This window comes from Sorghum bicolor, chromosome 2 (assembly GCF_000003195.3).
Source record: "Sorghum bicolor cultivar BTx623 chromosome 2, Sorghum_bicolor_NCBIv3, whole genome shotgun sequence".
Taxonomy (NCBI): Eukaryota; Viridiplantae; Streptophyta; class Magnoliopsida; order Poales; family Poaceae; genus Sorghum; species Sorghum bicolor.
The window spans coordinates 64,760,191-64,774,281 of NC_012871.2; the positions used below are offsets into that span (position 1 = coordinate 64,760,191).

At 42.1% G+C, this 14,091-nt stretch overlaps 2 protein-coding genes across 2 annotated transcripts; both read left to right on the top strand.

Moving 5' to 3' along the window:
• Nucleotides 3,644–8,042, top strand: LOC110432955 (PTI1-like tyrosine-protein kinase 3). Its single transcript, XM_021454275.1, has 8 exons — nt 3,644–3,850; nt 4,732–4,847; nt 5,517–5,752; nt 5,856–5,982; nt 6,157–6,430; nt 6,519–6,651; nt 7,257–7,343; nt 7,476–8,042. Exons 2-8 carry the CDS (start codon nt 4,760–4,762, stop codon nt 7,626–7,628), a joined length of 1,098 nt encoding a protein of 365 aa, XP_021309950.1. The 5' UTR covers nt 3,644–3,850; nt 4,732–4,759; the 3' UTR covers nt 7,629–8,042.
• Nucleotides 10,536–14,036, top strand: LOC8054808 (U11/U12 small nuclear ribonucleoprotein 35 kDa protein). Its single transcript, XM_002460471.2, has 8 exons — nt 10,536–10,752; nt 10,856–10,953; nt 11,063–11,114; nt 11,375–11,445; nt 11,550–11,640; nt 11,730–11,805; nt 11,928–12,006; nt 13,126–14,036. The coding sequence occupies exons 1-8, from the start codon at nt 10,614–10,616 to the stop codon at nt 13,831–13,833; spliced, it is 1,314 nt and encodes a 437-aa protein (XP_002460516.1). The 5' UTR covers nt 10,536–10,613; the 3' UTR covers nt 13,834–14,036.

The window sequence follows — 14,091 nt, forward strand, 5'->3', positions numbered from 1 at the left end:
CTTCTGTCCGTTATTTTATACGTATAATAATACTCATTCTAATTTTTTCTAAATCAAAAAATTTTAAATTTAACTAAAAATTATAATATGAAATAAATATTATTAGATTCATCATGATATATACTTTCATGGTAAATCTATTTGGTACTATAAATGTTGATAATCTTCATTATAAATTTGGTCAAATATAAGATACTTTCATTTAGAAAGAAAAACTAAGTGTGCCTCTTTACGTGTCAGAGGTAGTATACTAAGAAAAGCAATAGGTATTCATGATTAAAAGAGTAGAGTGCGAATCTTCCTTACTGATATCTAACCTTTATATATTATAAAAAAACATCAGCCATCTAGACCTTGTTTGGATGCTAGTATCCTACTAAAATTAACAGACTAAGAGCTACCACGGGCTAGCAGCACTGGATTTTTTTTTTATCATCAATGTCTGAATGCTCGTTACCCTTGAGTTTTTATTAGGACAGTTCATGCATCACCCTTAAGTGCAGCATCAAGATGAGCACAAGAAGATCTTGTTGTCTAAGGAGCACACAAGGTTACAACTAAATTGGAAGCAGGATTGGATTGGAGGAAAAACAAAGAAATTAAGAATCACACGAGGACACAGGTTCATCGTGCTTGAGAAGATGAACTGTTCAAAAATCTACTTATGGCCAGCTCCTCACGTGGAACAACATACATATAGTCTTATACTTCATCCTTTTTCGCGTAAACAGAAGTGCTACAATTGTAACGAGAAAGATTATAAGCCAGTCCAAACCTATTTAAACAACTAAGGCCCCGTTCGGTTCTGCAGGATTTCATCAGGAATTATTCCATTTGATCAATACTTATATAAATTTGCAAAGCAATTCTAGTAGGATTCATTCTAGGCAATGATTCCATGCCAAACGAACGAGTCCTAAGGTGGAACTAATTCCATCATAAGACAACACATGGACCACAAACATGTCAAAACTAGAACACCAAATGAGGCAATTTATAGAAACGGCAACCAAGATAAAATAAATCATGAGTGTAGCAACAAATTGGTCTAATTGTGCTTTGTTTGCTAGGCTTAGGGCATGTTTGTTTGAGCTGCAACTTTTGAGTTTTTTGCTAAAAATGGCTTTCTAACTTTTGGTCTTTTTCTATGTATAAAAGTCAAGAAATTCTCATCGAATATTAAAAAATTGTACATATAGAAAACTCTAAAGGAATAAAAAAGGAGACTCATGCCATTATTTTTAAATATTTTAAAGTAATATAAGTTTTATGATGAGGATAATTAATTTAGTCATTGTGGTTGGACTTTGTTATGGATTTCTAGCCACATTCTGCTTAGGTCCTTCTTAGTGGTCATTTAGCAGGACTCCTTACAAATTATTCTCCATGAGAATCACTCCTCCCCGAGTAAGGAGGAGGCAAGAATTACTTCTTCTCCATTTGCACTAGGAGAGAGGGTTAAAAAAGCATGTTCTCCACTACTCCCTATTCAAAATCCACAATAATCACTCTAGAATCAATTCTCACGTACTCCCCCACCATAATCAAGTAGAATCACTCTGCTAAATAATCAAGGAGCGGAGTCAAAGAATTTAGGAGTAGAGCTCTGCCAAACAGGCCTTAAGTCTTCTTTATCAAATTTTAGGTTAGAGAAGAAGGAAATATTTTATGACTACTGCAGTTTCATTATGGGCAGCTCATGATCTTTATATTGATCTATTATCCACCTCTACATCTATTCTTTCTTAGCTAAACAAATGGAAGATCCATCCAATTTTGTTATATCATGGACTCGAAGACAAATCAGCTTTTGACTCTTGGATAACAGAAGCTAGATAAATATTGAAATGAATAAATGACTAAGTAATAATACTGACAATTCGCTTGGAGGCCTTCAACTTTTAGAGGCCAAATACGGTCATTTAGGATGAGCATGTTGTTGGTCTAACACCTCTCTCTCTCTCTCTCTCTCTCTCTCTCTCTCTAAGGGCTCCTTTTGAATCAATCATTCCTCTCATTTCCACCTCAATCCCCCAATCCCCAATGGGTGTATCCAAATTCCAAAGGAGCCTTAAGGGGCTATTTGATTCAACGTCCAAGTAACACTGCCTCAACAGACAACACTCCTAGACATCAATTTCAATCTTATGGGGTAAGGATTGTTGCCTAGTCGGTAGTGCAATCCAAACTCTCAAACACATCGGAAGTGTCACGAAATGGCACATAAGGGCACCAACAATGCATGAATATGAGTTTGTGCTTTTAAGATTGGTCCCATAATGATAAGACGTCACCTAATATTTCGCCTCCAATGTATAGATACAGGCTGTTCCTTTAGATAGATCTTTTGATCCCCGCCACTGATTTGAGAGAAAGAGAGAGAGGAAGATGAGAGCGGGTACCATGGATAGGAGCGGCTTTTTCATAGATTCGAGTACATAGCGTATGGAACCAGGGGCTATACTTGCATTTAGTACATAGAATCAGGATAGCCGCACCCATTGTGGATGCTCTAAGGTTAGAAGGGAGTATAATTTCTAGTTCTTTTTGGGTCTGTTTGGTAGCTCTAACGTTTGCATGCATGCACTGGCTCATTTGTATATTCTCTAAGTTTGGTTCCCTTGCTTGGCTTGGCGGATCAGTTACATGCGTGCATGTAGCATCGCCATCGCGCCCAAGGTTAATGTATCTACCTAGCCAGGCTGAGCAGATGCAGTAGCTAGTAGTGCACCCACGTGTTAGACTCTGAGGCTAAGGCTTTGTTTAGATTCATTTTTTTTAGGTTTTGACACTGTAGCACTTTCGTTTGTATTTGACAAACATTGTCCAATTATGGACTAACTAGGTTTAAAAGATTTGTTTCGCGATTTACAAATAAACTGTGCAGTTATTAATTTTTTTATCTATATTTAATGCTCCAGATGTGATGGAAAATCTTATGAACTTTTAGGTGTTTGAGTGTATCTAAATAAGGCCTAAGTGGATTGCATCCATTCGTCCATGTCGTTTTTTTATCCGCTCATATATAATCTCACTAAATATTCTCTTTTCTAAAATACAATTCTACTGATGCGGGATCTCCTCTTCCAGATATACGATGAAAGTTTCGTTCGGCCACCAAATACACTCCATCTGTTGTTTCCATACCTAGCTACAAATCTCCTCCACAATACATTATTTACAACCATCTTCTAGGCAGGGACAGCAATGGTCTCCAGAGACGTGCCTGGCACCTGCAAATAAATGGCACGGAGAAATCGTCAGAAGCTGTACTGATGTATGTATATCTGCAGCCGCCGCAGCGGGAAACGGCATGCCTTCACCTGCGTATCGCAATTCGCAAGCGAAGCAAGCGCGTTGGCCAAGGAGTGGCGGAATAAATAAAAAAAAAAGAGAGAGGAAAAAAAAAAGCCATGGCGTAGTGCGCAGGTAGTTATGTCTGGTAAACGCGGGCGGCACACGGCACGCCACGGCACGCGTCCACGCGCGGCCCCCGACGGCTGTCACGTCGCGTGGGCTCGGTGGCTTCGCGCCTCGACTGCCCCGGCCCGCGTTCCTCGTCATCAATCTGGAACGGAACGAAACGGCCCCAGGCTCTGGGCTCTGGCCCTCTCGTCTCGTCCCTCTGCTTCTGCTTCTCCCCACGCCACCGAAGCAATCCAGGCCAGGACCAGGACCAGGACAGGGTGCCACAAAACCAAAACCAAACCCCACCACTCCGCACGAGATCATTTCGCCAGCTCATCGCCACCGCCCTCCACAGCCCCCGCTCGGCTCCCGCGACTCCTTCTCCTCGTCGCCGGGTGAGTGGGTCCACCTCTCGCCGCGCCCCGCCGTCGACCCGCCTCAGGTGAGCCCTGCCTCTACTCTCTCTGTCTCTGTCTTCTCTCCCATCGTCTCGCGCGCGGCGGGGTTGTTCCGGGCCGCGGGGCATGTTCCGGCTGGCTGTGGTGTTGTGCGGTGCCGATAGGTCTTGGCGCTTGGGCGCCGTGCCGGTGCCCGCTTGGGGTGGTGGTGGTGGCGGCGGCGGCCTGACGGGTGGAAGCCGGTGCGGCGGGGTTGAAGGTGTTCTCCGATGCGATGTTCGAGGGTTTGGATGACTCAATTACGGCCCGATGCAGTTTTTTTCGCGTTGCTTAGGCTCGCCGTTCGCGGCCTGGGTACGGGACCGGGACGGGGACGGGGACGGGGCTGCCGTGCTTGGCGCGCGCGGGTGTTTGTTGGTGAAAACGTCGGGTGCGGTGACTCTGTTTGTTGCGATTTGCGTTGCCTTGTTGCTTCTGTCGATGACATAGATAGGGGAGTATGTTGTCAGCACTCTGGATTTATAAAATACCGGCCGTACAATACATATAATATGATTGTACATGTGTATCTATCTACCTTAGTTAATTATCCTTGTACATGAATCTGTTTATTTGTTTGGACATGGAGTATAGTTTTGGCAGCTGGTCATAGTTATGTGATCACCGTATATAACTTACAAGGAAACCAATGGTAGATGGTTTTGATAGTAGTTCACTGAAAGGAACGGTTGGCACTTGGCAGAACCAGATGCTGCCAGCCTAGAGCTCTTTTGTTTTGGTCAGTGGAAGTAAAATTTTCCTTATGAGGCTTGGGAATGCTGTTTTCTTAGTTTGAATGTTACCATGTAACTGAAGTGACACTTTTAGTGGAAATTGTTGTACTGTGGCTAACTTGTTCTCTTTTGTTTGCATTGATGACATAGAGGCAAAGATAAGTCAAAGGAGAGGTCGGTATGCGCCGGTGGTTTTGCTGCACGCAGTTTAATGCTTCATATCGTGAACATGAAAATGAACGTCCCATCAGTCCGGAGGAGAAAGAAGGTACTGCCTTCTTCCTTCTTAGTCCCTTTTTATCCTTCTCGCGTTAGATCCTTGATCTTCAAGGATTGATACAAGTCCTATCTTCTCAGAAGATTGAAAGGATTTTGAAACTTCTGTGGAAAACTGAATTTGCCATATTCATATGTCACTCTTGGATTCTTCATAAGGATGTTGGGTATTTTCAATAAATTTTGTACTAAAGTATTGGCACTTCACACTTCTTTTATTTCAAATTGTATCATTGCTTGTGAGGCGAACTTCAGGATGTAGGATATGAAGTATCAGATACTAGTGTTCTCTGAACAATAAATCTTTCTCTATTAAGTTCAAATTCTTATAGGAAAATGCATGGGATACACCTAACCTGACTTTTTAAAAGGCAACAAGTACGATTACCAAAAATATGTAACATATGATTTTCTGTTTCAAGTGAAGACACTGGTAAGAAACTAACACTGTTCTCTTTGGTGCAAAAACAATTTGTATAAGCAATTCAGATTGTTCTTGCCAATTGAATTCTGTCATAGACTAGTTCATTACTGGTAGGTTTAATATATTATTTCCATTGACTAGATTTTTTTTTTAAAAAAAGAATGTGTTATTGCTTTGCTGCTGGTCTGCTGTGCTTCGGCTGCTGACTAAAGTTATTTGTCATTACATGGCTATCAGGAAATGGTTTTGCTGTTAAAAGTGATCCCATCAAGGTACCACCTTCCATTGAAGTCCCTGAATTATCATTTGAAGAACTGAAAGAAAAGACCGACAATTTTGGGTCAAAGGCTTTGATTGGTGAGGGATCATATGGAAGAGTGTATTACGCTATTCTGGACAGTGAAAAACATGTTGCTGTTAAAAAGCTTGACGCTTCAACAGACCCTGAACTCGATAATGAGTTTTTGACACAGGTATGGTTCTATAGTTATGTTCACATCTTACCAGTTGTTTGTCCATCTATATTAATTAAGCTTTTGTTATTGACCGTTTACTCTGTCCTCTCCTTCTGTGTAGGTATCCATTGCCTCAAAACTAAAGCATGATAATTTTGTGGAGATGCTTGGATATTGTGTGGAAGGAAATCAGCGTCTAGTGGCCTATGAATTTGCTACAATGGGTTCTCTGCATGATATCTTGCATGGTATGAATACTACTGTATCACAGTAAATGCATATAAGCCCTACAATATTACTCATATTGTTACTTCAATGTTTTAAAGTTGTTGCCTGTTTCTTTCATAGCACATCATGCTCCACAAATTCACTGCAATAATGACCTGGTCTGTTTTGCTTTCACCTTTCCTTTCATATGGAAGGAAGAAAGGGTGTTCCAGGTGCACAGCCTGGCCCAGCACTTGATTGGATGCAGCGGGTTAAGATTGCTATTGATGCTGCTAAAGGGCTAGAGTATCTTCATGAAAAGGTGCAGCCTTCAATAGTCCACCGGGACATACGGTCTAGCAACGTTCTTCTGTTTGAGGACTACAAAGCGAAAATTGCAGATTTCAATCTTTCCAATCAGTCTCCAGATATGGCTGCTCGTTTGCATTCTACTCGTGTCCTTGGAACCTTCGGCTACCATGCTCCCGAGTAATTATTCAACTCAAATTCTTCATCATTATTTGGGCTTCCTGATTGATTAAACCAAGCAATCAATTTATCTTCGTTTAAAATGCAGGTATGCCATGACTGGCCAGCTAACTCAGAAAAGCGATGTATATAGCTTCGGAGTTGTTCTTTTAGAGCTTCTAACAGGAAGGAAACCAGTAGATCATACAATGCCTAGAGGTCAGCAGAGTCTGGTTACATGGGTAAGCATTTGGTTCCTGTCGAGCCTACTATTCAACTTAAGAATTTATTTCAAACTAAAGCTTAGTAGTACCATGCAATCCAACTGTTTGTGGATAATTGCTCTAAACAAAACAAGGAAAACATGTGTAAACAAATGAACAACAAGAGGTGGTTCATTGACTAGATTTTTCAAAAGCTATTTCAAAATCTCAGATATACAAGTCACACCTGTCTCTCAGAAACCAGTGTTGTTCATCCTAATAGAAAACAATCACAGTTTGGTGTTTATTTTGACCTGTACTATGGTCTATGGTTGTAACTATTATAAAGTCATGCAATAGCTAGTAGCTGCCCTTCTCATTTCATACTGCTTTATATGGAGATGTTACCACCAAATCAAATTTAGGTGATCCTTCATTGTTAATTATAGTTTTTTATTTTGCTGTAATAAAGTCATCGTTAACTATCTGGATTCATGGGAACAGTTTGGCCCAATTCATGGCGATGTCTTTGCATGTTCATAGCATCTTGAAACTTTTGGTACAAAATTTGCATGCTAATGTATTGGGAGCTACTGTCCAGATTAATGACTACTTTATTGTATATTTTATCATTTTTTATTCAGGCAACACCTCGATTGACTGAGGACACAGTGAAACAATGTGTTGATCCAAGATTAAAGGGAGAGTATCCTCCAAAAGGAGTTGCCAAGGTCTGGCTCCATTTCTTCTATCCCTTGTGTGTGCATGTTTCCATGTGTTGGTTACTGCAATCTGCTAATACCAGTAAGCAACATTGTTGTTTAGTGTTTACACTAAAAATGGTTCTCTTCTGTCTGTTGCAGCTTGCGGCTGTGGCGGCACTCTGTGTGCAATATGAATCTGAATTTAGACCCAGCATGAGCATCGTAGTTAAGGCACTCTCTCCCCTTCTTCAACATAAACCGCAACCACCACCAGCCACTACTCCTGATGCAACAGCACCTTCAGATGCCTGACTTTTTCAACAAGCTATGAATCATGAATGTAAAGAGAGCCATTTCCTCTTCGGTGCGTGCGCTGTTCTGAAGTACTACCGTGTGCCTGTGAAGTGATCAGTGTCACACAAGTAACGGCATTGTGGACTAATGCATATGCACACCTTTACATAGGTTGGTACAGACAGGAGGCTCCCCCCCTTGTCATTACCGCGTGCTAAGCTGAGTCATGTCCTGCCTTCGTTGGCCGGGTGAGGTGTGCTTGTTGGCCAGCGGTCGTGATCACCTAATTACCGTGTTACTGTAACATGTGAAGGTTCTAATTTTTTTTTCAAGGTTTGTTTTTCGTGTGCATGTCTATGCGTGAGATTGTGATGACATTATGCGCATTATTTTCTTTTACTGGAGATACGCTGGAGAGCTAGATTGTGCACTGATGCTGTTCGTTGTAGCATCTGTTTGTCCAAGTCAAGGGTGACGTTACTGAAAGATGCGCTGGTCAAAGGAAAGCTTAATATCACCGAATATATATAGGGGATCTCGCGAACTATATAAAATAAACAAAGGCACCAACCATCTTGCGGGTAAATAAACATAGGCACCAACCATCTGCGGGTTGTAGTGTAAGCTTATTTGTTTTAAAACAGTTGATACTCTATCTGTTTTATAACTAAAGCCACAACTATTTTGGGACGAAGTACCTGCCAACTGTGATGTGGTTGGTTTGGGGTACACCTGATCACTTACACCCAAACTTATTTCTTTGTTTCCATGGAATTGAATTTTTATTTCATGAATTAAGAATCGCATTCCATTTCTGATCTTAATTGAAGTGTTGTCGTCGGTGAAAGCTCGATGGACAGCAATGAGATTCCTCCATAAAGGCCTTTTTTTTGTCTGAATTCATAAGAGAGAGAGTGAAGGAGATCGGTCCACCGGGGTGGTGATGAATCTCACTTTCCGTTTCTATCTCTTTTCATTTCTTACTCTCTAAATTTGACATAGATCTATACTTAAGATATAAAAAGTGGTGGAATATCAAATTCTAAGCGAAATATCCTAGTTTATGAATTAGATTCTTATTCAACCCAAATGATTCATAGCTCATGCTCTAATAGGTACCATTCTCTTTACATCCAAATGGCCTCTAATAGTATAGTCCATTCATACCCTCTCTGAAGTTACCATGTCTTCCATTTGCCCATAATCATTGGATATAACTTGGGGTAGTTTGGACAGGCCTGGGTCCACACTCCACATGTAACGTACGTCTTGTTCACTGGTCTCCACATCAGAGTCACAGCCTCACAGGCTGAGTTGCCCGCTGCGGCTCGCTCCTGGAAGATGCGGCCTCGTGGACGCTGTGCACTGCGTTCCTGCAAGCAATGACCATATGACTGCGTCAGACCAATGAGCAGCGACCGAGGGCTGTCACAATTCACAACTCACAACATGATGAAGGACGCACATGTGCTCATGGAATGATTCGTGGCCGAGCGCCCTTCACGCTGATCTCTAGATTGATGCTCACTATAAAGTTTCTCATCAAAAAATCTAAAAATTCGACGCCTATTTAATGCCACGTCTAACCCAATTGCGGAAACTCGACTTCGACCAGAAAGGATAAGCGAGGCTACCTCCTCTCAAGCCGTAGAGGACTTTGTTATCCTCGTATCTATCTCAATTCACATATGACGAGGTATATTGGGGTGGAACTTAATTAAACTAATCTACGCTCAATTTCACCTTCAGTCTTGGATTTGTGGTTAAGTTGAAGGGCAGGAAGGACCACATAGTATAGTCAAACTTCAGAAGGAGCATTTGAGCAGACGGCCGGATATTAGTAATCCTGAATTCTATCCTATATTTTTCTCAGAATTCGGAATCGGACACAGATCATGCTGGATACGTCAGATTGATATATCAGAAATCCGATTTTAGTATTCAAATTTGGATACGGTACATATATTAAATGTTTGGACTCAGATAAGAACTACTTATATAGGGTTTTTGACCCTTTCGGACGGAATAATATTGGGAAATAACTGCCCTGTTTACCCGTTGCAAGTTTGGCATTTGCTAGTATACCCTCTTCGAGCCTTCCTCACCATTTTGCTTTGCACTTTATGTTTTGTAACGGACTGGTGGACTTAGACTTTCTGGTTGTTTAGGCCAGTCCTGAGAGTTTCTTGTGAGTTTTATTTGCATAGATATTTTTAATAACATGATAGTGCATTTTATAAGAGAGAGAAGAAAAGATGAAACTCTGTTGGCATGATTACCAACTATCTATGAGTCATGAAATTAAATAGTTATAATACTATAAAATGAAGCTTTGAATTGACAGTGTGTGTTTCATCTAAATTTCATTATCTTGAAAACAAAGTCATGAAACTATTCACTAAGATGAGATTGGCCTTAGCAGGGACGGTGACTTACGAATTGGTTGGGACAGGTTAGTGCAAAATAAAAAGAGATGTTGCGATTCTGAAAGTCAGCACTCGGCATGAGCCCTTATATCATGCAATTATAGGATCCATGCTAGTCAAAATAACTCAAGTTTGATTGAATTTGTAATAAATAATATTAGCATTTATGTCTTCAAACAAAATATATTATAAAAATATATTCTATAAGTAACTAATGATACTTAATTTATATTGTTAATTATATTAATTTTTTATATAATAAATTTATTCAAAGTTCAAACTGTTTGACTCTTTGGAAAGGAAGAATTGTATTTTTTTTATTGGACGCAGGGAGTCTGATGAGCTGTAGTTTTGGGCCCTTTTTTGATAACACGGGCCCTTAATTAGGGGACCCTTGCCAGAGGGTATAAGGCCAAGCCCAGAACTGTAGGACTTCGGGCCCAGCCCAACTCTATCTTTACTGCGACCCATCAGACAAACGGGCCGAGCCGAGCCGCCCGGCGCACCCCATCTCTCCTTTCGTCCAGCTCTCCACCGGCGGCAGGAGGCGCCGGCGCCGCCGCTAGCCCGTGGCGAGATGAGCGGCGGGAGCGTGAGCGCCGTGTTCTACGCGGACAAGTACCACCCGATCCAGGCTGGCAGCATCGACGGCACGGACGTCGCGCCCCACGACAACGCGGTCCTCCGCGCCCTCATCTGCTCCCAGGCCGGCCTCTGTGCGTGCGCGTCTCCGCTATCCCCCTCTCCGCCTACCCCCTTCCGTCTCTCTCTCTCTCGCTCTTACCTGAAACCCTGGGTTTCCCTCTCGTTTCTTTTCAGATGACCCTTTCGGCGACCCCAAGGCCTCCGGCGACCCCTACTGCACGGTCTTCGTCGGCCGTCTCTCGCGCCAGACCGACGACGACACGCTTCGGAAGGTGCGCCCCTTCTGCCCCGCCGCCTGGTGTTCCTCCTGTGGTTATGTGCTGGGTTATTCGTGATCCTCATGGTTGGGGCGGTCGATTCTCCCTTTTGCCGTTTGTGCAGGCGATGAGCAGGTATGGGAGGGTGAAGAGCATGCGGCTGGTGCGTGACATTGGTGAGTGATACCTTGCTCCGTTGTTTTCTACAGCATAGTACTAGTGTTGTAGTAAGCATAGCGGCAATGCAGTATTCCAATTGTCCATGCGAATTGTGTGGTTCTGAGAACATGAAGAAGCATACCACAACTGCTTTATAAGCTTCACTTCAATGTGGAATATCAGCTTTCTTATTAAACCAGTAGCATTAGTTTGCAATTTTCTTGAAAATTTGCTTAAGTTTGTGGTTTTATGTTGCCCAAACTGTTTCTTTTTGCAGTTACAGGTGCTTCTCGTGGTTATGCATTTGTTGAGTATGAAACTGACAGAGAGATGCGTCGTGCCTATGAGGTATCTGCTATTTATGGTTTGAGTTCTGTACTCTTGTTGTTTTACTGCATTGAGTCTGTGTTATATCTAAAAGAAAATTATACATCACTGCCTTTGCCCTCAAGGATGCACACCATTCAATTATTGATGGCAGTGAAGTGATTGTTGATTACTACAGGCAACAGCTTATGCCTGGGTGGATACCAAGGAGGCTAGGTATGTACCCTGCTCAAGTACTGTTTAGAGTTTCTTGCTCAATACTTTGTGTTGATCTTTCATGTTACTTCTAATGGCCTTTTTTGCAGGAGGCGGGCTTGGAGGAATGAAAGAATCTGGACAGCTTCGCTTTGGAGGCCGAGAGAGGCCATTTCGTGCTCCTTTGTATGATCACATGATGCCCCATTTAGTGTATCCAGTATTTTTGCCTACATAATTCATGATAATTGATGACAAATGTGCTTTGGAGTTAAAGGTTTTTGACATATCTTTTTTATACAAAATAGGCGACCTATTCCTTATGATGAACTGAAGAAGCTTGGGATCCCACCACCACCTGAAGGGCGATATATGACACGTTATCAGGTAGTTTACTGTATTTTTTTTATTTCTAACTGTTAAATGGGAGAAGTGCTCACTGTTGTTATGAAGTACTCCCTCTGTTTCAAATTGTAAGTTGTTTTAGTTTTGTCTTGAGTCTAACTTGTCTAACTTTGACCAAGTTTATGTTAACATCTACAATATAAAATAAATGCACTATTAAATATATTTCGTGGTGGTTCTAATGAATCTTGTTTGATGTTTGTGCATTTTTCTATAAATTTGGTCAAGGCTAGAGAAGTTTAACTAAGGACAAAGCTAAATCGACTTACAATTTGGAATGGAGTACTCCGTCTGATGTTCTGTGATTTAAAATTTGTCCCATAAAAAATGATGTTCTGAGTTTTAGACACGTTGTTGGCCCACAGATCCGACGCCAAATTATGCGCTACTGTTTATTGCCTGCCTCGGATCTCTACATGCTTGCATGCAGCGCATCTTAATTAGGAAGTAAATCACGCGCATCCCTTCTTTTAAGGGAATCATGTGTGACATACTAAGGATATTAGGGACATTTCTCTTCTCCACTATTCTGTCTGAAAAATCATAGAACATCACTTTTTTTTTGGACAGAGGGAGTACTATAGTGGCACTCTTTCGGATATTTCACTACAACATCCATACTTTTCACCCTTTAAAGGGAAAATGATTTGTTATGACATATTATTATAAATTTCATTCGCCATTGAGAATAGTGGGCAGTTTGAAACTTAGAATATTTGGTCAGGAGGAACCTTGTTTCTAATTTGCATTTTTTATCTGTACTAGCCGCTTCCTGTGTCCATTACTGAACCACATAGGCAGTGCCAGACTGGAAAACTAGTGCCTAACCATGGCACCTGTGTGCGTTCATACCGTGATGAAACTGTTATTTGCTTTATCTGCTGTCCCAACTACCGTCATGTTTTAACGAAAAAAAAACGCCATGTTTGTGGGGAAGGGATTTTGGCTATTTAACGGCCTGTTTGGTTCCCGGCCTGACAGGCAGCTTGATTGCCAGGCAATGATCCTGGCTGTCAAGTGACTGGGAGTGTTGCCTGGCTGTGAAGCCAAACACGCCCTTATGACATAACTGAAATAGCATTGCTTACCCTACTACCACAGGTTCCACCACCACCAAGGCGGAAGAGCAGCAAGGTTGACATTGAAGATTCACCTCCTAGGAGAAGATCCAAGGACGGTGCTGGGGTTAGTACCTACAGAAGGCAAATAAGTTCTACTGACGATGATGAAACCCCTCGTAGGAGGAAAAGCAGCCATGACGGGCCAGAAGAATCACAAAGCCGGAGGAGCACAAGATCATCCATTACCAGGGAGGACAACAGGTACAGCCGTCAGAGGAAGTCCAAGGGACATGACGAAGGTTATCACATGCACAGACGAAGCCAAGAAGCAGGAGAAGTATCTCCACCAGAGGAAGGCGGTAGCTACGAAAGGGAGAGAACTTCAGAAGAACCAGGTCGCGGCACTGATCGGTACCATCACCATAGGCATCACACGGAGGGTACATATGAGAGCAGATACTCACACCACAGGGGTCATCGCAAGCGCAGACGGAGCCAAGAACTGGGCGAACTATCTCCACCAGAGGAAGACGTTAGCTATGAAAAGGAGAGAACTTCAGACGAACCTGGTCGCAGCCCTGATCGGTACCATCACCATCGGCATCACAGGGAGGATACATATGAGAGCAGACACTCTCACCACAGGGAGGATACATATGAAAGCAGACACTCTCACCACAGGGATCGCCGACGCCATGGGGACCGGCATCACTCCAAGAGAAGCGAAAGCCGAGATTACAGGGACTAGGCCTCCAGTTACCTATACTACATCAATGTTTCATTATGTAAACTCTGATCTCACAGGTATTTATGTACTCCTTGATCTAGTAAGGTCTGCTGCTACTTGTAGGCTCTTTGCCTTATAGAGGAGAAAATGAGAAGATATGAATCGTGTATTCGTGTGTCGAATTATTTGTTCGGTTTTGTTGTCAAAACACCTCCTTTTATCTCTATATTATTATCTACCTGGATGACAGGAGAGAATATACGAATGAAATACTAAGTA

Coding starts and splice junctions, on each gene's coding strand:
- LOC110432955 (XM_021454275.1), top strand. CDS start 4,760: ATGCGCCGGTGGTTTTGCTGCACGCAGTTTAATGCTTCATATCGTGAA. Junction 5,983..6,156: donor TCTGCATGATATCTTGCATG/GTATGAATACTA, acceptor TTCATATGGAAG/GAAGAAAGGGTGTTCCAGGT. Junction 6,652..7,256: donor AGCAGAGTCTGGTTACATGG/GTAAGCATTTGG, acceptor TTTTTTATTCAG/GCAACACCTCGATTGACTGA.
- LOC8054808 (XM_002460471.2), top strand. CDS start 10,614: ATGAGCGGCGGGAGCGTGAGCGCCGTGTTCTACGCGGACAAGTACCAC. Junction 10,753..10,855: donor CTGCTCCCAGGCCGGCCTCT/GTGCGTGCGCGT, acceptor GTTTCTTTTCAG/ATGACCCTTTCGGCGACCCC. Junction 11,806..11,927: donor AGGCCATTTCGTGCTCCTTT/GTATGATCACAT, acceptor TATACAAAATAG/GCGACCTATTCCTTATGATG.